The 26958-nt window shown below is 46.3% G+C and overlaps 1 protein-coding gene across 1 annotated transcript; it reads right to left on the reverse strand.

Moving 5' to 3' along the window:
• On the reverse strand, positions 1-26958 carry LOC146200085 (potassium/sodium hyperpolarization-activated cyclic nucleotide-gated channel 1-like). The gene is made up of 9 exons (XM_084592268.1): positions 26335-26958; positions 20934-21109; positions 20451-20620; positions 17082-17356; positions 16186-16335; positions 11414-11632; positions 6532-6678; positions 1945-2188; positions 1-290 (listed from the first exon to the last, which is right to left on the reverse strand). Exons 1-9 carry the CDS (start codon positions 26956-26958, stop codon positions 85-87), a joined length of 2211 nt encoding a protein of 736 aa, XP_084448394.1. The 3' UTR covers positions 1-84.

The raw sequence follows: 26958 nt of genomic DNA on the forward strand, positions 1-26958 counted from the left end.
TATACTCTTGCGTTCTCTTGGTGACGCTCCTATTGTGCCGCTACCAATAACGCTTATATAGGACGCCGTAGTATGACGTCATCGTCAGTAGGACGTCTGGGTCACCTCGGACGAACCCTGCGGAGTGGTCTGCACTTTGTGCTCCCGCACAATCTCGTTGACGATGTCGCTCACATCCGGGTGGTGCGACAGAACCTCGTTGAAGTCTCGACGGGTCAGCGAGAAGAAGCGGCAGTAGCGTTCGGCGATCACCGTGCGAAGCCGCATCACGTCGTGCAGCAGGCACACCTCTGCGCAGAAGCAGACGAAGTGGCCCTGAGCATCGCGCGAATGTGCCAGACTTTGCACATTAAACCTCCATAATGTGACAAGGCAACGATGCTGGCTAGCACGTGCTTGGTAAACATGTCTGCCATTGATATACGTATACACACTGGCGGTCTCGGACTAGGCGTAAAATTTGCAAGACGATTCACAGCTCGCTAAACCAAAAAAAAAAAAAAAAAAAAAAAAAAACGACGCATGAGAAAGGGTTGTACCATTGAGAGAAACCGCTGGGTAACACAAAAACTCAGCTAAAAATGCACCTAAAAGGGTTCTAAAACCAGTGGCATCAGTCTTTTGTCGTGACGTTGTGGTCGGCCGCCTTTCACCAGCCTCCGGTGTCGCACAAAGCAGTTGACCGCAGGATCGTTAAAACAGGCCGGGGACATTGCTTAGAGCATAGGAGTATAAATTGCACTACTGGAACATATACTTGAAATAATTCCCCACAGACCTGGCGTTTTGCCGTCCGGCGCTTGTTTTGTAACCGAGTATGTATTTGATGAAGGCTCGATCAAACTGCCTTTAATTAGCGAAGCCTTTTTCACTAAGTTACCACAGTAACCAACACGGTTTGCAGTATCGAATTTACTGAATTTAACGCATGGCATATTTGAGCTGCGATGGTGAAAACACTAGAAACGATGAGAGTAGTGGTATTGTGAGGGTCTCTTAATATCTCTTCAGAGGAGAATAGCGAAAGCCTACCCTTCCTCTCCTATCATTTGCCTCTCATCGTTTGCATTTTACAGGCGTTCGTTGCTGTGCTACATATAATTATAATTGGCTTAAAGAAACGAAAAGGCGCAGTGTATGTCACACTTCTCCGGCAAGTGTGGACGGTACACCATCGCTCCTGTCGCGTGGCTTTCGCCAGCCCGTGTTCAAGTGTGGGATTACAGATGGCAAGACGCTACAAACAAAAACAGATCCACGCACAGATCTCGCACACAACTATCGCGCACGGGATTTCGTTCCATGAGCCTAGAAAGGATTTTGCATTCAAATTTCTGACACGTAGATGCTTCGTGGTTTTCTATGAAAGATGACAGAGAAATGAGTGGGGAAATATGCCACATTCCAGAAAAATCGGGAAGTGTCTTGCACGTACGAGAGGTTGCGCAGACAAATGGCTGCTGCAAAGTGAATAAAAAATTACGAGGGACATTAGCGACCAAAGTAGTGAAAGGCGAAAGCCTCAGTGCCGCATTCTGCTACGCAACTGGCACTAATTAATTAATAATGAATTAATTTCTAAGAAGGTATCAACTATATGTTTATTTGATTAGTTAATAATGCATGGTCAATTAATTAGTGGTTCGTTAATTTATTTAATTCATTAGTTAATTGATGAATTAGTTAGCGGTCCCATTAATAATTATTTATTCAATTATTCAGTCAATGATTTGTAATTGATAATTGCTTGGCATATGGCCATATAAGGCACGCATTCGCGCATATTGTTGTGGTGCTCTGTGATTAGTCGATACCTCTATGACGTCATCCCGCCTCGGCCAATCAGAGCCGCCGCAAAAGCGGGACACATTTTGTCCACGACAGCATGAGCCAATAAAGGCTTTCGTCTTAATAAACGAGAGGTTGGTGGTGGTGCAGACTTACCGCCGAATCGGTCTCCTGGCAAGACGGTAGCCACGGTGGTGCCTACTTGATTGACGACGCGAGCGCATCCGGACTGCAGCAGGTAGAGGCGGTCGCCCATGGTTCCCGCGGCAGCCACCACGTCTCCCGGTGTGAAGAACTCGGGTCTCATGTGCACCACCAGGTCGCGCAGGAAGTCCGGCTCGGCACGCGCGAAGAAGGGTACGTTGCGCAGCACCCGCCGGCAGTTGTGCCACATCACGCGCTGCGCACCATTTCCGCCATGTGTATGAAACTTCCTCGTGGACGGGGCTCGAAAGAATTATTAGCCACTAAGCACGACCAAGCATGTCTGCTGTTGGCGATCAAATTACTTTGTGAAGAAAAAAAGAAAGGCTAACATGGAAACAGTCCTTGCTGTGTCTTGCATACTGGCGTTAGGGTCATAAGTATGAAGAAGTGTCACAGGGATACAGAATTTCCCGGGCGAAGTCCAGAATCGGGCCCAGCGCCATTTGGTGCTCTGATCTTCTCTCAGGATGTTTAGATACACAGAAAGAAAGCAGTCACTGTTCCTTTGGAATGTCTTGGAGGATTCGCTGGTGATTAACATTGAGGCTTGCATTCTGATATATGGTAGGTGTTTAAGAAAAAAAAAACATTATCTGCACTGTGTCGGGAATTAATAGGCGGCCTTAAGATATTACAAATCTTTTTGGTGCGCAGCTTCCTCCGAGCTAACTTCGGGAAAGGAGAACTACACAGTTTCATCAATTGCAGGGGTGAAAAAGCGCCTGAACAATGACACCGACTTATGTCCAAGGCAAGAGCTAGGATTTAAAGCGTTTTATTCCACAAATAGAAATGGAAAGGTCAGTAGTAAAGATTAAGAGGGTGTATTAATTTAAGGACCCAGAGGATATATCATCATCAGCCTGATTATACCCACTGCAGGTCGAAGGCCTCTCCCATATTTCTCCACTTAGGCCGGTTCTGTGCTAGCTGCATCCACTTGACCCCTGCGAACTTCTTAATCTCATCCGCCCACCAAACTTTCTGCCGCCCCCTGCTACGCTTTCCTTCCCTTGGAATCCAGTTTGTTACCCTCAGCGCCCATCCGTTATCCTCTCTTCGCACTACATGTCCTGCCCATGTCCATTTCTTCTTCTGAATTTCCACTAGACTGTCGGTAACTTGAGTTACTTCTCTGACCCACTCGGCACACTTTTTATCTCTTAATGTTACCCCTACCATTTTTCGTTCCATAGCCCTCTGCGTTGTCTTCAACTTAAGCAGAACTCTCTTGGTTGGCCTCCACGTTTCAGCCCCACAGGGAAGCGCAATGATTTTTGAGGACGTGGGGCGTCTTGCCTTTTTAACCCTGAGAGAATCCCAGACCGCGCTAACGTGCACAAATTAAACGCGTACGCAGGAAGGGAAGAAGCCGACAGTCGGCGAGGCCAAGGAAAGCATTGGGAATTGTACTTTGTCTTTTTTTTTTTTAATTTTTACTTCGATAATCACATAAATTAGTAATGTAATCTGTTTTAGGGGAAAGATAAACAAACACAAAGTAGAAGAAAAAACAACGTGCCGATGGTGGGGACCGAACCCACGACCTCCGAATATCGCGTCCGGTGCTCATCCAACTGAGCTACATCGGCCGCTACACCCCTGCTACTTTCTTGGGTATTAATGCTGTGCGTATACGAACCTTGAGAGCGTTCACCAGCGCCACACTCAACCATAGCAGCGGACGTGGCACGTCCGCTGTTATGGTTGCCCAGAAATAGTTGCCCAGAATTTTCTGGGCTATGGTCGCCTAGAAAATTCTTCGCCGCAATGCCTATGACTGCGATCTAACCCATCGCTCAATCATATGTGGTCCCCGGCCACCAAGGCATGCCAGGTAACGCAGTCGCCCATGAGGCTGCGCGCGCACTCGTGCACCGGGCACCAAGCGTTACTTGAGAGGACCTTGACCTAGACCACAGCCTTTAAGGGCTGTGATCTGGATCAAGGTCAATAATAAGAAATCTCTTTTCATTTAAAGGCATTACTGAACATTATCGTTCCTAATATCAGCGTTACTCGGTTCCTATGAAAAGGCTGCGTAAATCTGGCGATCAAACTCTCTTAGTCTCTACAAACACCCTGCCGTTCCCGGCGGTTCTCAAAAATTTTAAGTATTTTCTTTTTGACAACCGATGCTCATTCTATGAAGAGATGGTGAACACCATCCACATGGTTTGAACATGAAGGCGAAATCTTCCTTTCCTCCTAATCCCCTTCGCCTAACCGAGGGGACTGAGAGTCGGCCCTGCTCGGCTGAAATATTCGGCGGATCTGCGAACAGGTCCAGAGCAAAGGGATCCCGGAATAAGGGACTCCGCCTGGTATTGTAAGGGTCATCATCATCATCATCGTCATCATCATCATCATCATCATCATCAGCCTGACTATACCCACTGCAGGGCGAAGGCCTCTCCCATATTTCTCCAATTAACCTGGTTCTGTGCTAGCTGCATCCACTTCACCCCTGCGAACTTCTTAACCTCATCCGCCCACCTAACTTTCTGCCCCCCCCCCCTTGCTACGCTTTCCTTCCCTTGAAATCCAGTTTGTTACCCTAAGCGACCATCGGTTATACTCTCTTTGCACTACGTGTCCCGCCCATGCCCATTTCTCCTCCTTAATTTCCACTAGAATGTCAGTAACTTGAGTTATTTCTCTCCACCCACTCTGCACGCTTCCTATATCTTAATGTTACCCCTACCATTTTTCGTTCCATAGCCCTCTGCGTTGTCCTCAACTTAAGTAAACCACTCTTGGTTAGCCTCTACGTTTCAGCCCCATAGGTGAGTACAGGTAAGATGCAACTGTTGTATACTTTCCTCTTCAGCGATACCGGTAAGCTGCTAGTCAGTCTGCGAGTGCTTGCCAAATGCGCTCCATCCCAATCTTATCCTTCTTGTTATTTCCTTTTCACGGTCCGGATCTGCGGTTACTACCTGTCCTAAGTGGACATATTCGCCTACTACTTCCAGTGCTTCGCTATCTAACGTAAATTGCTGTTCCTTGCCGAGGCTGTTGAACATTACCTTAGTCTGCTGCATATTGATTTTAAGCCTACCTTTCTACTTTTCCTGTCTAGGTCATCAATCATTATTTGCAGTTAATCCCCCGAGTTACTTATCAAGGCAATGTTATCAGCAAATCGCAGATTACTGAGGTATTCTCCATCTACCCTTATCCCTAACTGCTCCCATTCCAAGTATCTGAATACTTCCTGTAAGCAAGCTGTGAATAGCACTGGGGAGATTGTGTCTCCTTGCCTAACACCTTTCTTTATGGGAATTTTGTTACTTTCTTTATGCAGAACTAAGGTCTCTGTGCAGCTACTATATATATACCTTCCAGCACTTTCACGTACGGCTCGTCTACCCCCTGATTTCGCAATGCCTGCATCACCGCAGAGGTTGCAACTGAGTCAAATGCTTTCTCGTAATCAATGAATGCTGTGTATAAGTGCTGGTTGTATTGCGAGCATTTTTCTATCACCTGGTTGATAGAAAAGGCTTATGTGGGTCAAGACCCACATAAGCTTTGTATACACAAGCCCGACGCAAGCGGGTCGAACCGATGGGGCAGCCGGTTGTCGGGATGAGTCACCCCGATCTACCGCGGTCCCAGTTTATATGAGCCCGCTTCTGTCGGGACAGTGACCCTATAGTCGGACCTTAAGCCCCTAATGGGCTTTAGTAGGGCCGATATTGCTGCTAAGTCTAGCGTCGATCAAGCGAATCAGTCGCAAGTGGTAGAGGAGGAATGCGCAGATAAGCAGCTCAGAGTCCCGTCCCCTGCCGCTGTCCGACCAGCAAGGGGGCAAGAGAGGAGGCGCTGGCCCGACGAGACAGCGTATACATGCTCCTCGCCCAGTGAGTCGGGTCGAGCCAACCTGAGTCACCCCACCACAGTACCCTTAACCGAACTCCTACAGTTTGAATGACTCAACCCCACTCGACGGTCGTTTAGCTCGACACCCTACGTGTACATGAGCCCGACAGGCCGACTCGACCAGACTTTGTCGGGTTCATGTAAACCTCCTGATAATGGCCTGCCCCTGCGCACCGCTCTGTAATTAGACAAATAAATGCTTTTTTTTCTATATTGCTACACAACGTTTTTGTTATTTTCACTTTTTTACTTTTGATTTATTTTTTATTTGTTTCCTGGTCTCGTTTTATTTTATTTACCGTTATAATAATTATATTATTGTTATTATTATTTGATCTTGGTAAGCAATTTCACGCTGAGAGAAAGCACTTTTTCGGACATTCTGAGTATGAATACGCATACTTATAGTTCTCCAGAAGAGGCAAGCCCTCGCAGCCAGCACAGAATATCCACACCCCGTTTATGGAGCGCCAGGTTGCCATAGACGTTTGTGCAAAAAGCTTGGGGAAAAAATTGGTGCATGAAAGTTGTACACTTGCAGATGCAAAATTTGTTGTGTGGGTTTTGACGCCTATAGCGAGCTTGGAAAGGCAACTTTGTAATCAAGAGACCGACGCAATGCAAGCAGTTTCGAAGGATGCATGCGCGCACCTGCCGCAGTGGATCCGAAAGCGCATCGATGATCTGCCTTTCGTCGAACACTCTCCCTTTGAAGCGGTTCTCGGCGTAGTCACGTATCCTGTGTTGTAGCTTCGGCGGCAGCATTTTGTAATTCATGTAGTCGTCCAGGTCGCGTATCTGAAAAGGCACACGTTCGTGCTTAGCACTGTAGGCACCAGACTCCCCAGAGTATCAGTGAGTCTCTGGAGAGATGTGGTAGTTCTGTGCGACATCTCTTGTGCGCAAAAATATCGACGGGACACCAAAGGCAGCGCTATGATCAGTCGAGTTTAGTACGTTTAAGGGTCTGCTGCGTACAGTCAGTGTTCTCGGCCACCTGCATATTATTTCTCCGTTTAGTCACTGCGTCCATGAGCCAGTCATCATGGCGCCATGTGTCAGTTCTGCCAGCATTGTTCTGAATTTTTTCCTATCTCAGAAAGTTTGCTATTTTGACGCTGTGCGTCCATGTAGTTACCAAGTGCTTAGCTAGAAATCTGGCGCTAGCCGTCGTGACTCTGAAAGCCTAAACATGATGAAGAAATCACGGCGTAGATGACAATACTTTTGGGATGAAAATAGGTTCTGCTCCGTCGCGTTGCTCATCGGCAAAAATTTGGCGACATACTCCGCTAGACAGGCCGCCATTGGAAACTGACCCGTTTCACGCTAGAACCCTAGCTAGTGAAGCTAGTTTAGCAGTGCTGTTAGAGGAACTAGAGGGTTCGAATGGGATATCATAGGGCTTAGTGAGGTTAGGAGGCCGAATGAGGCATATACTGTACTGAAGGATGGGCATGTACTGTGTTATCGAGGTTTACCAGAGAGGTGACAATTCTAGGAGTAGGTTTCCTTCTCAATAAGTATACAGCGGGTAATATAGATGAATTCTATAGTATTAATGAGAGGGTTGCAGGCATCGTAATGAGGCCTAATAAGCGATATACACTGAAGGTTGTACAGGCCTACGCACCTACATGTAGTTATGATGACCAAGCAGTTGAAAGCTTCTACGAAGATGTAGAATCGGCAATGCGAAAAGTAAAGACGCAGTATACTGTACTAATGGGCGACTTCAATGCCAAGGTAGGTAAAAAACAGGCAGGAGACAAGGCAGTAGGTGACTATGGCATTGGTTCTAGGAATAGCAGGGGGGAGTTACTAGTTGAGTTGACCGATAAGGGACAAGGAAGGTAACGTCATCACGAATATGGACAAGATAGTCAAAGTAGCCGAGGAGATCTATACAGATCACTACAGTAACCAAAGTAGTTAGGACCGTAAGGAGATGGACGGTAGGGAAAAACAGTCAGACGTTCCACCAGTTACGAAGGACGAGGTCAGGAAAGCATTAGAAACTATGAAAAGGGCGAAGTCAGCTGGAGAGGATCAGATAACTACAGATTTGCTGAAGGACGGAGGGGATGTCGTGTTAGAAAAGCTGGCCACCCTCTATACGCAGTGCCTGGTGACATCGTCGGTACCGGAAGCATGGAAGAATGCAAACATTATCCTCATTCATAAGAAAGGGGACTCTAAGGACCTTGAAAATTAAAGACTAATCAGCTTACTGTCTGTTACGTATAAGGTATTTACTAAGGTAATCGCTAATAGAATCAGGACAACCTTAGACTGCAATCAAGCAAAGGACCAAGCAGGTTTTCGGAAACGGTACTCGATCATATCCATAGCCTCAATCAGGTGATAGAAAAGTGCTCGGAATATAACCAGCCCTTATATATACATAGCATTCATTGATTACGAAAAAGCATTTGACCCAGTTGAAACATCGGCGGTGATGCAGGCATTGCGCAATCAGGGGGTAGACGAGCCTTACGTGGAAGTGCTGGAAGATATATATAGTGGCTGCACAGCAACCATAGTTCTGCATAAACAAAGTAACAAAATACCCATAAAGAAATGTGCAGGGAGACACGATCTCCCCAGTACTATTCACAGCTTGCTTACAGGAAGTATTCAGAGACTTGTAATGGGAGCAGTTAGGGATAAGGGTAGATGGAGAATACCTCAGTAATCTGCGATTTGCTGATGATATTGCCTTGCTAAGCAACTCGGGGGATGAACTGCAAATAATGATTGGTGACCTAGACAGGAAAAAAAGAAAGGTAGGCTTGAAAATCAATATGCAGAAGACTAAGGTAATGTTCAATAGCCTCGGGAAGGAACAGCAGTTTACATTAGGTAGCTAAGTACTGGAAGTAGTAGGCGAATATGTCTACTTAGGACAGGTAGTAACCGCAGATCCGGACCATGAAAAAGAAATAAGAATAAGATTGGGATGGAGCGCATTTGGCAAGCACTCAGAGATTATGACTAGCAGCTTACCGGTATCGAAAGAGGAAAGTATGTAACAGTTGCATCTTACCTGCACTCACCTATGGGGCTGAAACGGGGAGGCTAACCAAGATAGTTCTATTTAAGTTGAGGACAACCCAGAGGGCTATGGAACGAAAAATTGTAGGGGTAACATTAAGAGATAGGAAGCGTGCAGAGTGGGTCAGATAAATAACCCAAGGTACTGATATTCTAGCTAGCAAGGTGATGTTAAAAATCCTGCAAGGTAGGCTGCAGCTGTATGTGGATCGGGAGCTTCCGGACGTGCAAGCTGGGTTTCGCAAGGGCAGAGGAACTAGAGACCAAATTGCCAACCTTCGCTGGATCATGGAAAAAGCAAGAGAGTTCCAGAAGCCCATTTACTTCTGCTTTATTGATTATGAGAAAGCGTTTGACTGCGTAGATCACAGCAGATTGTGGCAAGTTCTCCAAGAGATGGGAGTTCCAATTCACCTCATCTGTCTCCTCAGGAACCTTTATGAAGGGCAAGAGGCCACAGTCAGAACTGGGCATGGTCTTACTGATTGGTTTCCGATTGAGAAAGGGGTGAGGCAAGGCTGCATACTGTCGCCCTGCCTATTTAACCTATATGCAGAGTGCATCATGAGGAAGGCCGGTCTGGATGAGTCTTCAGCTGGAGTGAAGATTGCTGGAAAACGTATCAACAACCTTAGATATGCGGATGATACCACTTTAATGGCAGAAAGTGAAGTGGAACTCAAGAGACTTCTGATGCGCGTACAAGAAGAGAGTGAGAAGTTTGGGCTTAAACTGAACATTAAAAAGACGAAGATCATGGCGTCTTGCCCTATCAAGTCCTGGAGCATCAATGGACAAGAAGTGGAAGCTGTGACAGATTTTCTGTTCTTGGGCGCCAAGATTACCTCGGAAGGAGACTGCAGCCATGAAATTAGGAGACGCCTGCTTCTGGGAAAGAGAGCAATGGTTAGCCTTGACCGCCTAGTAAAGAGCAGAGACATTAGTCTGCCAACCAAGATCCGTATAACCCGTGCTATGGTCTTTCCAGTTGTGATGTATGGATGCGAGAGTTGGACTGTGAAAAAGGCTGACCGCCGAAGAATTGACGCGTTTGAATTGTGGTGCTGGCGAAGACTCTTAAGAGTTCCTTGGACTGCCAGAAGATCAAATCAGTCGATATTGTCGACCATAAACCCTGACTGCTCATTGGAGGGTCAAATTCTAAAGTTAAAGCTCAGCTACTTTGGTCATCTGATGAGAAGAGAGGAGTCGCTGGAGAAAGATTTGATGTTGGGAAAGGTTGAGGGTCGCCGGAGAAGGTGTAGGCAGCGAACGCGATGGTTAGATGGCATTCTCGAGGCATTGCAGATGAAGCTATGTGATGTTAAGAAGATAGTGAGAGACCAGAAAGCGTGGCGTGACATGGTCCATAGGGTCACGAAGAGTCGGACACGACTGAACGCCTGAACTGAACTGAACTGAACTGAACTGATATTCTAGAGGAAATTAAGAAGAAATAGGCATGGACAGGACATGTAGTGCGAAGAGAGGATAACCGATGGTTGTTTAGGGTTACAAACTGATATCCAAGGAAAGGAAAGCGTAGCAGGGGGCGACAGAAAGTTAGGTGGGCGGATGAGGTTAAGAGGTTTGCAGAGGTCAAGTGGATGCAGCTAGCACAGTACCGGGTTAAGTGGAGAAATATGGGAGAGGCCTTCGCCCTGCAGTGGGTATAGCCAGGCTGATTATGATGATGATGATGATGATGATGGCATCCTCATTTAACAGCATCCCTCATTATTCTGTTTTCGATAATCCTTTCGAAGTTCATTTTCGCTTGCACGCTTTACAGCGTTTAAGCACCCGGTCCCTGGTTTCTGTGCGCTTTGGCGTTGGTGTTACCTTTAAGAGGATGAGAAAAGAAATTCAGAGATTCTGAGAGTTGTGCAAGAGACTACAGGATAACTCAACGACTGCAGCTGCTGCTCTCATCAAATTCATAAATGAAAAAAGAAATGACAAAGCATTATCGGGGAATATTTTTTTCCCAAAACGAATAAGAATCGTTGTCTTCTTGTAATTAACATATTTTACGTTCCTGAGCTAATAAAATAAATATGAGAGAGGCACTTGTGCTGCAGCAGGCATATACAGTAAGACTGATCATAATGATGATACTCCCCAGTACCCAAATCCGCGCTCAATACCACTCACTGCCGTTGCACTTTAGCATCTGCTCCATCAACTGCGCAATCTTCCTATCGAAGTCCGCTACATGCTCCCTGTGCTCAGTCACCTCCATACGCACATCAACACCCTAGCATAGTTCGATACATGCACCGAAGAAAAAAATGTAATGAAAAGGACTGGGTCTCGTTATCTGCCCTCCTTAAAATATGCCCTGATGACTGTGTCGCCGATATCTTTTACCCCAAAAAAGCCCTCTTGCAAAACAAATAGATTATCAGATCATGATTTTGAGCTAGATGGTTTTGCGTCACTAAATGTTAGATGTCTCTGGCCGAGTGTGGTTGCAGACCTTCTGCCTGTTCCTGAGCCGGGTGAAATTCATGGATGTGATCATGTCGATGCAGGATCCGACCAGAAGGGCCTGCAGGATGTGTCCCGTCGCCATGCAGCCGCATCGCAGCCACGAGTCGGTCGGGTTATCGGCTTCCACGGCGCCCATGCCGACGCCCATCATCATGGACGTGGACGCGTACACTGACCACGAGTACTGGATCGCCCACGACGCGTTCTGCACCGTAAGATAGACGGCAAGGTGTTGGACCACCGCGCAAGAACATTAAAGGCCCCATCGCTCTGCATAATAACAGACGCTTGGTCCTGTTAAGCCTGCAGTGGCCTCCTCGGAAACAAATGTTCGTCCACGAAATAAATGCGACTGAACGAGGCCAGCTTTCATGGGTGTCATTTTCTGCTCTGTAACTACAGAGTGTTGTTAGATATTTTTTGTGCAATTCAATATACTTATGCAGAATAGTCGAATCTTCAGAAGCATAGCAAAATCTTCATTTTAAGGTTTGAAACACTTGCGCCGATGATTGAAACCACTTTTCTGACACTTGACAGCTAATGCAGAGAACTACAACCGTCCAGAAAGGGTTTGCGAATACATTCTGTTATGGCGCAATATCTTAAAATATGCAAAGAGAAATGCCTTCGTAAACAACTTCACGCTGAAGGATAAAAGTGCTTCTTCAGACTTTCTGAATATGAATACCCATACTTAAGTTATCCTGCTGAGCTAAGCCCACCTTGTTAGCACAGAGTGCGCATACCCTCGTTTATGGAGCTCCCCAGTATTCTCACTTGCCGCAAGATTGCCGCAACTATAGACCATCCTCACTGGTGGAAAGTGGGCGATGTGGAAGGAAAAGCAGTGTTCTGTTTCCATTGGTTACGATGAGTCATATTATTGGAGCTGCAGAGAGCTTCGCTGGATTTTAGTGTTGACGGATTAACTGCTTCATTCCTTTGACCCAAAACTAATTGTTGTGACATGCAATAGAACAACGGGCGTTTTCGAAATTTATTGGAGCTTCTTTTGACCGGTGTTTCGTATCGTGACAATGGGTGACAGTTTCCTGCTCATGTACAACCATCGGAACGCAGTGGACACATCTTTGAGGCTCAAATGAGCGAAGGGCATAATTTTCGAATTCCATCCGCAGGCATTTTGACGCTTATCGCTTCTTGTTTTCTTTTGCTTACATTTTCAGCTTCTCACTTCACAATAGTTCTTATTTATTCTTTCGAAAGGCCCAGCGGAGAGGACATATATATTATTGGAACCAAGCACATGTTGCAAATTACTTTTGCAGTTACTAGCCACTCGAGGAAATTTAGTGTTTGTTATTTCGTTTTTGCTGACGTCAATTTTCCCTCATGCGTTATAACACGTGCTTAGCATCAAATTGTTGTAGCCAGAAAAACACCTCAGTGTATGCATTATCAATATATTGGATTATAAATTCACTGAGGTTTTTAATCCAGTTATGATAACGTACTGAGACGCATGTGTTAGAGCGTACGAACGAAAATTGAAAGTCCTTCACGGTGTCACAAACTTGGGCCGTGCTTCTGGAGCCATTTGTTCAAGAGTCCATTAGTTTGTGACATTCATTTCCACATACATGGACACTGCTCGTAAAGAACATTTCTGTACCCGGGGATAGATCGAATGCCTGTTATTTTCGAACTCCGGTGAGCCTATATATTCCTCGCGCTATAGTGTTTTAAAGTATTTTGAAAATGTTCCCGAAACTACCGAAACTATCGAGCAGTAGCTTGCGATTGATGTTTCCTGGCATAACATCAAAATCCTCACTATCTATTAGCTAATAATATTCATTCAATATAATTAATAATATTTAAGTGCCACTTGTAGCAGGATCCTTTTTGATAATGAAAGGGTATACTCAGCTGAAGAACTAAAGCGGTATACCGAATGTTTCAGCAAGCACTCCAAAAAAAAAAAAAAAAAAAAAGAACCTAAAAGCAGGGCGGCTAAAGCAGCTGCGAAATTTTATTCACGAACATACTGTCAGCCAGGGCAGATGTCAGTTCTGAAAAGCCATAGTAATTAGCTCACTAATTAACCAATATTCCCTAATTCACTTTTAAATTTACTGCACTGTGGTGAATGGTGGAAGTGGCGAGTTTATAATCCTTGATAAGACAGTGCGATAGCAGTTATTGAAGCCCTACTCTGCGACAGGATCTGGCTTATTTTTCCGTACTATACCGGAAAGGAGCACAAGAGTCGCTCACGTCTACTGGTTATGCATTGAACTGATTAGCGCGCCAAATTCGAGCTGTGACTTTTATTGCACCAAGTCATGCTGTCGTGCAGTTTCTTTGTGAGTCGCTATCGAGAATGGCTTTTTCTTGCAACATTGCGTTTGGCGTATGATAGCCTTAGTGCCTATGTGAAACTAAACACAACGTGTCTTGTTTTCTTGTACGAAAACATGAGGTAAAAGAATGTGTATGCCGTGGAACAACACAGGACAGATCGAACCATTAGCGGATGCTGCATTCGCACTGAACCTCATGCGGACCTTATGCATTCAGATCCTGCATTGTGCGGGAGAACGCAATGCACTTAATTGTGTAAGAGGGCTCCTATGTGGCGCCATGACTTCGACCTTATCGTTGGCACTAACCACCATACTGTGCTAAATTAAAGGTGAATGATTTTCTGTTCATCTTCCTAATTATTTGAAAAAATATATTACAACTAACGCCCACCGCAGCTGAAAGTTTGCGTCTGAAACAAGTTTTGTTTTTATTTTGGTTTCACTGTTGTTGTTGTTTGTTTGTTTTCAGGAATCCTTGAATCTCTTCGCTGAGACGTGTACAGCAGTGAACACGAAGGGAAGGTATTTTTGTTTGCAAAGCTTCAAAATATTTCATAACACCAGTAGGTTGGTATTTTCTGATTGTGTTTCGATGCAGTTATGACGCTCTTTTCTTAATCCAGGAGCTTTTGGTGGTACTTATCTGGTTCCAGCTCGTTTTTCACATTTCTCCTTACATATATTTCTGCGGATACTTATATCACTGCACATTTTTATAAGCAATGGGTTGAACGCAGTCACGACGATTGTTACAATGGCAATAATATCCGGCAACAATTTTAGGGTGAAACATTGTCAGGTTTCAGTATCTTTTAGAGCAACGCAAAAGACAGCTTTGTAAATTTTGAAGCGCTCTAAGCTCAGACAAGGTTTTGTTTTTCGGTCTTCATGCAGGTAAGCAAGATTGACAGATTAAGGCGTCGAGAAAGACTGTTCGTGTGAGCTGAAATAAAACTATAGGCTCTCTGTTATCGATATTTGCGAAACATTTTCCTGGTAATGTGGCCCTTTTCACTGTGAAACGTATCATACCTTATATTCTGAACTAAATAACTCAAGGGCAAGCTCAATACCTGCACACCTATAAAAAGAATCACGATTCCGTGTTACACATCCAACACATACTACGTGGAGCCAGTTGCCAAATTTCCACGCTAAACCATATAAAGGCGAGACGTTATGGCACAGACCTGGTTCTCCTTTTTGGATTTGGTCTCCTTCGCCGATTTCAAGGTATAATGAGCGACCAAGTTCTTTAAGGGGTTGTTGGAAAGAATATGCGTTCATAGATTATGGGTTTCAAAAAGACGACGACTCTATATACTCTTCAACACTTGTGATAAATTGTTAACCGAGGAGGATTGATCTTTTGGAGCATGCAAGCCCATCTGCTAAGATTATTTGTTTATAAAATCACTGCATAGGCTTCAAACGTCGTCCGATGGGGAAAAAAAGAAGGGAGGAGGGAGGTAAACCGCAAGGCCGAGGAGAAATTTCCCAACTGCCACAAGAGTGAAGAAAGACTAGACGTTTATTGACAGCTCACTCTAAACCCCGTGCCTCTTCGGTTTCAAGCAGTGATAAACTAAAAAGGCTTTCGTGCTAATACTGACAGCGCTAGGTAATTCTTAAAGGACATTTTTTAATTGACGCCTTGTTTTCAAATAAAAGTCAATATTGCCGTAACTCAGGAAGCATATAGCACCGCAAGAACGGAGGACGAGTGCGAGGCTGGACGAACGCTTCGGATCGACGCGGTGGTCTTGTGGGAGAGCATTCGACTCGCATTCGAGAGGTACCAGGTTCGATACCTGGTGCCGTCGGGTACCCATCAGTTTCCAAGGGGTACAAGATCTCCCCCGGCTAGGTGCTCGGTTCTTCTGGGAGGAAATGCTTGGAGGGGGTCATGGACCAAACGTCCCATCTCGTGCACTTGTCCTGTCTCGTCTTTCGTTCTCCCCGCGCTATGCTTTCCAAGTTACGATGATTTACCAACCTGTTCAAGCCTATTCCCTTCTATTAATATTGTTGTCTATGCATTCATGGAGTCCACAGAGCAGTTCAAACGCTTGCTACGGGAACGAACTGCGGCTCAATACAGTAGTAAGTACAGCTTGCTAATATGTAAAAAAAAAAAGTGAATACTCCCATCATGCTTACGCGCAAGTTTTATTGTGGTAAAAACATTAAAATTCAAAACACTGAAATGCCAATATCTTTTCGTCTCTACTGTCCCTCCAAAGTTCGGCGTGACTTCAGACGAGCTTGCCTGTGAACATGTACCACATGAAATGGCCTTTGTCACAAAGAGTAACCGTTTTACGTTTTGGTAAACTCATACAGCCGCGCAAGTAAAACGCCTGGAAGCTTTGTGAGATACTCTCCCGAAGCGCCCAGTCTCCCCACACCCTATGCGTGACGCACGTACCAGGAGTTCCATCCTGGCCACCCATGATGAGGCCGGGAAGCCCTCCAGGCGGTCCACGTAGTACTGCAAGCAGCCGTGCCAGTGTATCAGCAGGAACAGCAGGCCGAGGTTGAACAGTAGACGCACATACACGCCCGTCGAGTACACAAACTGCGAGCAGTGCGGAGGTAGGAGGAAAAAGATCAGGAAAAAAAAAAAGCGAAAATAGGTTTCTCTTTTTCGCGCATATCTAGAGTGGGATCATCCCAAACCGCTAACGCTTCGCGCAATGCCTTCCCTTTTGACGTCATTCATACGTACTGTTTGAAGCGGGCTTTACAGTGCGTGCGTGCGTGCGTGCGTGCGTGCGTGCGTGCGTGCGTGAGTGAGTGAGTGAGTGAGTGAGTGAGTGAGTGAGTGAGTGAGTGAGTGAGTGAGTGAGTGAGTGAGTGAGTGAGTGAGTGAGTGAGTGAGTGAGTGAGTGAGTGAGTGAGTGAGTGAGTGAGTGAGTGAGTGAGTGAGTGAGTGAGTGAGTGAGTGAGTGAGTGCTCGTCCGCCCGCTTGTCATATCATCCTGGATTATCTGCCTGTAAAGCGTGAAACACGGCGTTATTTGCGGGGGAAAAAAACGCAAGCAGGATAAGGTTTGCAGTACAGATGCTGACAAGAACGAATTACGTGAATTCCTGGAGGCAGGATCCACTACTTCTACCTCAGCTAGAATGAATTTCATGCAAATACCAAAGTCATTAAAGAAGAAACTAGTGCCAATGAAGTCGTATTTCCTATTAATTTTCATATAAGTACCTGCTGAAGGAGGTAAAAAAAAAAGTTTCACACGCTGAGGCGCCATTTAGCCACATTTCAGGCCCAAGTCTTATCCAAATCGAGGTCCAAGTGAGTGAGAGCACACTCACGAAGTTCTCTTCGACGTCGGCCAGGTTCCTGATGACGGTGGTCAGGCGGCCGATCTTGGGCAGCGCAAGCAGCTTGTTGACACGCAGCAGGCTCGGGTACGCGGACGTTTCCGTCGCGTCGGGAACTTGGTCGCCCGTGTGCATGACCACCAGGGCAATATAGTCCAGGGGCAAGCAGCAGAACGAGTCCACGTAGAACCAGCCGCTCCGGTACTGCACCGCCACGTACTCCGGGTTCATGTTGATGCGGCAGTGGTCTTCCTTCATGGGTACGCCTGTGAAGTACGCGGAGCACTGATTATGTGCACTGCACTACACGCGTAATAGGCGCCCGCAGTCAACACATTTATATCAAGACCTCAATCATCAAGGAATCATTCGAAGATACTCAAAGAATTCACATGGTATTTGCAAATAAGCCAGATTTGCACAGAAGTGCATACCCTACTGAATATTCCAGCATAAATATTTAACAGGATAACATATACCATATTTTTTACGGAAAGGGCTTGCACGAAACTGGGTAGAGCGTTCGTGGCGTTGCTCAATACAGTAAACTGTTCTTAGTTCGGCCTTTGATAAAATAGAAGAAAAAAAAAGCCCGAAAAGCTGAAAGTTCGAATTATCGAATGGAGATGAGAAAATAAACTACCGCAAACCATTTGCATCACTGTAATTTCACCTGATTAACTACAGCATTATTGTTGTCTACATATGAGACGACATATAAGTGATAATGAAGTTTTTGTTTTTGTTTGTGAAGTTCCTCGCTTAGCGCACACTGTCCCAAAGGCCCTCTTTTCAAAAGGGAATGTTCCTCTTCACAAAACGGCCCCTTCGTATCTTGAAGATGCTTCACTGTACAGTTGATACGGTCAAGCATTGCGGCGAAAAGCAGCGTGTGGTGAAACTGCAGAGAATTCGAAAATGTTCGGTGTATTCGGTAATGTATGTGTTTATTTATTAGCAATAAAAAAAAAAAAACAGAAGGAAAAAATGTTTACCAGCCCCCGTACCTGATATCTAATATATGAAGCACCTATGGAAAATGGGTTATCTAGTTGATGTATAGACAGATATAAATATACAGAGGGTGTTTCAGCAAATACTTTCAAAGATATCTCAAAATATGACAAGCACCTAGCAGTGGCTGACACTATGTGCTGCAGTAGTTTACTCATTGCCAACTTATAACAGGGCTACTAATTATCTTTTCTTTATCGCATTTGTGTGTTTAGCCCCAATTTGGAGTTTAAAGCTGTAAACAAAACGACGTGATACCAGTCCTCGAAATAAACTACTCATTTTCTAGAGCGCTTAGAGGGCGAGGAAATACGACGTACCTGAACTGGGGCGGCGTAAATACAGGACAGTAAAAAGCGGTAGAGGAAATCAGAGGTGAACGACAGGAAGAAGTTTAACAAAACTTGAAGTTGGGCTAGATGGTGCATTGCAACTTGACTATATATTTGCTGTTATTGCTGCAAATAAACCAGATGAGAGTTAGCGCGTGTCCTGTGTCTTTTTCTCCTGTGTGTGTCTTCCTGTGCGCTTTATCTTCAGTCAAGTAGACGGGAAGAAGGAACAGGTTAAAATAAGATAAAATGAGATATACATATACATTGTAGTACAATATGCAGTGGGTTATTTGAGGCGAATGTTCGAAAAATTTGAATAGCAGTTTTTAGAATATGTATCGGGTAGCACACGTATTCGATTACTTTTATCTACTGTCTGGCGGCTATGTATAGCGTGATTCCAAAGTTTTCAAAGCGCGCAGCTAGGCCTGCGACGGTGGGTCTAACCAACATCGTAGACAACGCTTAACGCGTTTCAAGACAGTAGTCTCTAAACTAGAGCTCTACCACTGCAACCGCCAGCAACAAGTGTTGAGACGAGTACTTCTACTCGTTTACGCGTATTCAACAGAGGCGACTTCAGGCATAATGCGAAAAAAGGCTGACAGTGAGAAACGGCCGTACTGTCTGCTTCAGCCAAGAAAGTATTGCAGTCGTAGTAGTGGGGTCTGTGAAGAGAATTCTCAAGAAACTGCAAATAGCAGCGTCGACAGCCTAAGGGCACTCCAACGACAGCCGAGTAGTGCGGAGCTCCCTGACGCTGTAGGCAGTTTATTTTTGTGCCAGCATTGCATTTATACGGTGCTAGTCGCCTACGAGAAGAAGTCGCCAGGCTTTGAGATAAAATCGTAAACCCAAATGGACAAATTGCGCTTGTGTTGGCTGCCGACACAGATGCATTACAGCCGCCTCTTCATCGATCAGAAAAATAGCCCAAGAGAGGAAAGATGTTATTTGCTGATTCACCTCACTTCATTAAGGAACGTATGTGTGTGATAACTGAATTTAAGTACACAAACCAGAATTTAATGAACTACCAAGCTCCATCGTCACCTGGGCTGTAATACAAAGTTATATTTAGCAGAAAGTTATATTTTTTGTTCCTTGGCAGTATTGCACTCCAATACTACCATACTGAAATGCATATATGCTGTGAAGGGCGTCCGGTGAAAATATTTCAGGGGGGGGGGGGGGGGGGGGCGGGGGGGAGCAGAAGTGATAGGCGGGTGTGCACGGGAAAGTGAGAGGGGGTAGTTTGGCGCAAAAAAAAAAAAAAAAGACAAACTTATTTGCACGCACTACGAGGAAACGTAACGCAGAAACAACTAAGGACGTTTTGTTGTAGCTAAGTAAGCAAGCCAAGGGCAGCGATTAGTAGCGAAAAGGCCTCTTGTCAGGTGTTATAACGTTTTTTAATAAAGTCGTATATGTAACATCTGGCGACCACGGGTTAGTAAGAACACATAACTTGAAAGAGTCCGAGATGCCAGTGTGCTTGGCTTTGCCTAGAAACGCTCCCAAGTCATATTCTGAAGACACGTCAATTACTTTCTTGGCGTTGCCGCTGCAGTCTAATTTCATGCAAGGAGAATTCCATGCATAGCCTCTTTTTCCGAACAGAGCCAATGAATCACGCGTAGGGTCTCTGATTGAAACCAACCAGGGCTGGTATAACGTGCTTCTCGGCTACGAATATGCAGGACATGAGTATGCTATTCAAGCTGCATAGTTTTTTGTGACTGCATAAAAAATTATCAAATTTCAAAGCGGGGTGGCAATCGCCCCCCCCCCCCCCCCCCCCACCCCTTTCCAGACACCCATGCCTGCTGTACCGCCACAAACGGCCACGAGAGGCATCAAATGCACATAGTCGTAAAAATACACAGGGGAAGATTAGTTACGGACAGTTCTTTCAAGGCTTAGCCCTGCTGAAAGCATTATATGCCAACCGAATGCATAGCGTACCTGGAGGCAGCTCAAGTGCATAGCCAGGCAGCTCAGCAAGCGTTACCTGTTCTGAAGTTCAAAAAGACGTCGACGAAAAACAGCGCATCCGAGACAAGGTTGAAAATCCGCCACTCCGGTTGTTCCTCCCGCACGCTCTCGAAAAAGGCCATATTCAGCGGCATAAGGATCACATTGGCAAAGCTCATCACTACCATGCATACGTCCCAGGCGTTCCTGCGCACATCATATTCGGATGACTGTTTAGTGGATACGAGCAGCTGGATATATTTTGATATATAATGAACAAATAAATCGGTTTTAAAGAAAGGCGAAGCGCAGTAACTGTCCCATTCTGCATGGACAAAGCTTTTCGCTCTAGTTATTTTCCGACCAAAATAAAATGGACTTCGTCCTTTGGCAGAGTTGAATCTTCAGCCCCTACGCGGAACGTTGTGGAAACACCACAACGGTCAAGTTAAGCAGTTCCTTTGACCTTAGCCAACAGAATACTCCTTGTTATGTCATGCACTCAGCATGCATACACAACCTGAAGGCCTCCTTGGGGTGTATCATCCAGGTATCGGGCACGTCTTCGCGACAGGGTAGGCCGTCAAGGATGTCGTCGTCGGGGTAAACGAAGCCTCGCCGCTTCTTCGGTGGGAAAAAGAATGTCTTCAGCTGCCGCCTGAACATCGCCACCAGCCGCCGCTCGACATCTTTGTCCTGCGTGGAACAAGATCTCAACGTTCGCCCGCGCTGTTGATGGCATGTATTCCTTACCAACGGATGTCGACGCATTAAACAAAATACAGGCGGGTACCAGACGGGTACCATTAATCGCCTTACCCCGCCGGGGTAGCGCAGTGGTTACGGCGCTCGACTACTGTTCCCAAGGACGCGGGATCGAATCCCGGCCTCAGCGGCCGCTTTTACATGGAGGCGAAAAGCAAGGCGCCCGTGTGCTGTGCGATGTCAGTGCACGTTAAAGAACCCCAGGTGGTCGAAATTTCAGGAGTCCTCCACTAAGGCGTCTCCCATAGCCTGAGTTGATTTGGGATGTTCAACCCCACAAATCAAATCAAATTAAATCATTAATCGCCTAATGTCATGCTGTAGCGCTGCGTTTTTTCGTGGTTATGTTTGTTGTGTCTTCGCTGTCGTCTTGCCCGTTTACTGTTTCCTTAGTCGAAAACGACGACACTTTTCATCCGATAAACAGGACGGCTCCGTGTTATGCTAACCCAAGAAGCGCAGCCTCGGCCAAGCGAGTTGAGACTCCCCTCTGCTAGCATAGCAGCCTGGGACATCACCTCTCTGACTGGCGGCATCGCCGACACCACGTATGGCACGCGTCTTTGAGGGACTCCTGACACCAGGCCACGAGACTGTCAAAGGTAACCAACGTGCCGACGCCAATGCCCGAGCATACGCCAACCGGGAGGCGCACAACGACGGAGAACTGAACGCTGTCACATCGACGCTTTGGAGCCATCCTTGAACATTAAAGAGCCTTAAGGAAGATCTACCCACCTCCCCACGAAGACCTTAGGATCTCCCCTGATGGGGCTGGTACAGGTGGGTCACCGCCGCTTGCGGCGGGGGCTAGCCTGGCACCGAATTTTTATCTGTTGTAGACCGTCACTGCACCCGCCACCACTGGTGGTGGACGACGGCTGTTGTTGCGGCGCGCGTCTTTCTTCCCCTCTTCCTTTTCTTTCTTCTCTATTTTCTCTTCTGTCTGCACGAGTGCCCGGGTTCGAACCCGACCTCGGCGGCTGCGTTTCGATGGAGGCAAAACAGAGGCATCCGTGTGTTGTGCGCTGTTTTTACCTATGATGAGGGGGGCATATGTCAAGTTGTGAAGAGTTTGGGCCAATTCAGTCGCGTCACTGGTAATGGAGTTAACTGGTCGAAATGCCTCGGACCTTGGCATGGAAGGGGGCCATCTACGCCTGAACGGTTTGCTAGTGTGCCTTGGACGACGACACCAGATAGGTACTTGGTAGTTCCGCTTATGGCTTACCGTGACAGTGAACAGTATTGGAGAGGGCAGGCTAATTAGATGGACAAAGCTGAAAAATGGAGCGGAACCAACCTATCTATTTTTGCAAGGGCCACAGTTTCCAACTTGTTCTTTATCACTAAGCTCTGGTATGTTATGCAGGTGTTGCACTGTTCACGGTTAAAAAAAATTACAAACTACTTTCGCGACTAAAGTAGTGAAAGGCGACAGCCTGAGAAGTCTCATCTTGTCTAACGTTCCTGCCATCTGCAATCCCACACTTGAACGCGCACCAAGGAACGCCACGCGACAGGAGCGATGGCGTACCATCCAAGCACACTTGTCGGAGAAAGTCTGACAGATACTGCACCTTTCCTCCAAAAGTCTCATCTTGTCTGGCATTCCTGCCATTCCTGCGACATCCGCCGCATAAGCGGGACACAGTTTGTCCATGACAGTATGAGCCATTAAAGTTTCTCGCCTTAATATTCAGAAGCTGCACAGGAATTTCGCCGTATTTCTCCGGGCGTCTGAACGGGAGCGCTGCAGCCGGGCCAACTTGTTCAGACGAGTAAAAGATGGTGGGCTAGGATTGGGCCACCTGTTTTTGCGACAGCTGGTCAGTCGTTATTTTTAGTTTTTTAGAGACACAACTGGACCCTTTATAACGCACTGTATGCCGAGTCAGACTGAGGCGGCTGCTACCGGAATACGTTCTTTCATCTGAAGAATTTTCCACGGGTAATAAGGGCTTTTATAGAGAAATCGTAGCAAGTGTTCGGCTTCTTTCAGCGCGGTTTTCAAGTGATTATTTCTCAACAGTAAAACGAAAGAAATTGTACCGTGCATTGTGTGACATTATGTTCCCTGTGTCTTTGTGGGCCTTGTGCAATGGAGGCTCAGGTGAAGATGTGTTAAAAAGGAAAGAAGGAATGCAAGTGACGCAAGGATGAAAAGCTTCTTTTTTTTTTTTAATTGCACACCGGAACCTTGCCGGTAAAAGCATTTTGGAGGAAAAGGGATTATTTATACTTCGGGGATCACACTGTTTAATATGCAGGAAGCCAGAAACAATAGACCATGGCCGGCTTGCACGATAAAGTCCGAGCTAAGTCCAGACTTAAATGGTGTCTTTAGAAACACCAAGCTTATTTAAGACGGCTCGTGTTCCGAACGTCGAACGCTTCGGGTTCATGTTCGCCAGAGTGGCTTCCCAGAACGGCCTCAGCAACCACTTGGGGCATTTTTCCTCGTAACACAATGTTAAGCCGCAAAAAGCAATGGCACGGATTTTACACGACGCAAAATTGACGGAATGTGTACATCTTACAGCAGGGACAGTGCCAGCGCATCCCTGTATTTCCCTAATTTCTCTACTTAGACACCTGGCGTCCTTGTGTCTTAACCAAGACAACACTAGAGTCGTAATCATACAAGCGACTTATTCAAGTCAGGATTGAAGCCCAGTCTTGACTCCAGTCTTAAGCGTCCATGCTAGTGGCCTATTCTTTAGACTCCAGTTAAGTCTGGACTTAGCTAAGACAGTCTTAAGACTGTTTTGTGCAAGCGGGCCCATGTTTTTTTACACTGTTAGGAAGGAGCATATTTTTGGGACGTACTGAAAGAATGCTAATGAAAGATTTTCCGCTAGACCCGCATGGCATCCGGTACTTATGCGTAGAAACTGAGGATGTGTGCGATTTTATTTAATTATGCTCATGGGCCTCCACTGTATCTGGCGCTCAAGAATGGCGGGTTGCCATTGTGATAAAAATGCATGGCCTGCCAGAATTTATTTTCAGTAAAGCGTGGACAGGTTTTTGGCAATCCAGAAAGCTGCAGCAGAACCTCCCGAGTGGCTCTCGGCCAAACTGAATCCGTCTGATCAGCCGGCCACACCAGCAAAGCGCGCTAACCACTGAGTCAACAAAACCATAATGAGAAGAGACGCGGCTTCCTCAAATGTTCTAGAGCATTTGTGTATGTAAGAATTTTAGTGTGCCATATTGTAAATAGCGTACGTAAATAGCATTTGTGTGATATTTGTTATTTTGTTCTCGTGAAATGCAATGTGTCAAGACCAGGCAATAAAGAAAATAAAGGCATGGCACAGCGGTAATGCGCTCGGCTCGGGATCCAAGGGATGGAGGTACGACTCCCGGATTGAGACTTTTTGTTTTTTTAGGGAGTAGGAGTGGCACACCTCTTAAGCGTTGCTAGGTAACGCTGGCAGGGCTTGGCGAGGGGGCTGCACAGCTTGCTTTGGCTGTGACGTCACGACATACGGCATACACGGAGCTCGGCCCTGACCCTGTAGTGAAGTTTTTCGCTTCAAAAATTGTGATGCCAAAGCGGATCTAAATCTAATGATCTAGAAATGCACACAGTCCCTACCTGAGAGCCCCTTAAAACGCGACTCTGATCCCTGGGAGGCTATACTGCTCAGTCCCGACCAGAGGACACAGATAAAGCTCATCATGCTGGACGATTCTTCAGCTCATATCATCATCATCATCATCATCATCCTGACTATACCCACTGCAGGGCGAAGGCCTCTCCCATATTTCTTCACTTAACCCGGTTCTGTGCTAGCTGCATCCACTTGACCCCTGCGAACTTCTTAACCTCATCCGCCCACCTAACCTTCTGCCGCCCCCTGCTACGCTTTCCTTCCATTGGAATCCAGTTTGTTACCCTAAGCGACCATCGGTTATCTTCTCTTCGCACTACATGTCCTGCCCATGTCCATTTCTTCTTCTTAATTTCTACTAGAATGTCGGTAACTTGAGTTATTTCTCTGACCCACTCTGCACGCTTCCTATCTCTTAATGTTACCCCTACCATTTTTCGTTCCATAGCCCTCTCAGTTGTCCTCAACTTAAGTAGAACCCTTTTGGTTAGCCTCCACGTTTCAGCCCCATAGGTGAGTACAGGCAAGATGTGTATACTTTCTTCTTAAGCGATACCGGTAAGCTGCTAGTCATAATCTGCGAGTGCTTGCCAAATGCCCTCCATCCCAATCTTATTCTTCTTGTTATTTCCTTTTCGTGGTCCGGATCTGCGGTTACTACCTGTCCTAAGTAGACATATTCGCCTACTACTTCCAGTACTTCGCTACCTAATGTAAACTGCTGTTCCTTCCCGAGGGTGTTGAACATTACCTTAGTCTTCTGCATATTGATTTTCAAGCCTATTTTTCTACTTTTCCTGTCTCACTCAACCAACAGGAACGTGATACCTTTTCATGACACCTATGCAAATTTTTGTGTGAGTGTCCTACATGCCGTTGGTAAACCCGCATAATCAACTAACCGCTCTAAGCAGGTGCCCATAGTGGAAAACAATGTTTAGCTAGCAGGCGGCAAGGATCTGATGCTTCCAGGCCAGCAGAGGCTTTTAATTAGGCTAGCAACACAATACACCTCTAATCGCATAATTACACAGCTTATCAAGGCACACTATCCTCTCATCATGCCCCTGGCTTCTCTACTCACCAAATTTTCAACTCTAAGGGCAACTCGTAACTCAACGAGCTCCTTGCCTTTCTTGGTTAAAACCGAATTTAGAACACTGAGTTCAAAACATTTTTATCTTCTTTTTTTTTTCGTCTTAAACTGATAAGTTCAACCTTTACATCTGCAAACAATATTTAACAAGTATATGTACTGCTGAATACGTCGGCGCGGACGAGTTGAAGGACACACACTTGAAGGTTGACACCCAATAGTATACGATGCACAATGCTTACATGGCACAGGAACAGGCGCTTGGACAAGTGGGCTTAATTACTGCCTCGAGCGTTACATGTTGGTATGGCTGCCTCATCTATACTTTGTGTTCGCGCCTGCCAGCTGCGAGCAAGTAAGTGCAAATGAAGACTTTCCACGGTTCCTTAACGTTCTCTCATGATGCAGGTCATGCGACCACATAACGAATAAGAGCTTACATTCTCTCTAGGCAGCGATGTCTCGAGAGTTTCAGCTGGTGCCCATCCCACCGCCGCATGTGCCGCTGACGCAACGTCATCTGCGATGTGATCAGGAGAAGCTCTTTCAGATGCCACGCTGCGGGCCGCGGCACCCCAGGACACGCGGGAGCTCTTGATTGCTTTTTTGGGTTTGGGAGATGTATCCCGCGAAGCATTTACCGCGGCCGATGCCGCTTGCATGTCTTCGATCACCGTCGTTTCCACCCGCGCCTTGTCCTGGAACGCCATTACTGCCGTAGACCCTGGCGCGTTTGCCTCAGCTACCCCAGTTGACTGCTCCTGTCCCTTGTCCTGGAGTGACGCAGTGGTCGCGTGTTCTTCGGCGATCATGGTCGGTTGCTCCAGGGCCTTGTCCTGAATCGACGCAGAGGTCGCGGACTTTTCCACGTGCACCTCTTTAACCGCCGTCAGATACTCTCGGGTCTGATCTCGAACCGACCCAAAAGACACCGACTCCGGCATCTGTCCCTCCTCGGCCGTCGTCAGCTGCTCCTGGGTCCTTTCTTGCGGCAGCGACGAGTAACTGGGGCTCTGAGGTATGAGCTTGCGTTTTCTGCGGGTTCTCTTCTTTTTGCGCCCCAT

The sequence above is a fragment of the Amblyomma maculatum genome, chromosome 2 (genome assembly GCF_055883805.1).
Source record: "Amblyomma maculatum isolate TAMU_Amacu chromosome 2, ASM5588380v1, whole genome shotgun sequence".
In the NCBI taxonomy this organism is placed as follows: domain Eukaryota; kingdom Metazoa; phylum Arthropoda; class Arachnida; order Ixodida; family Ixodidae; genus Amblyomma; species Amblyomma maculatum.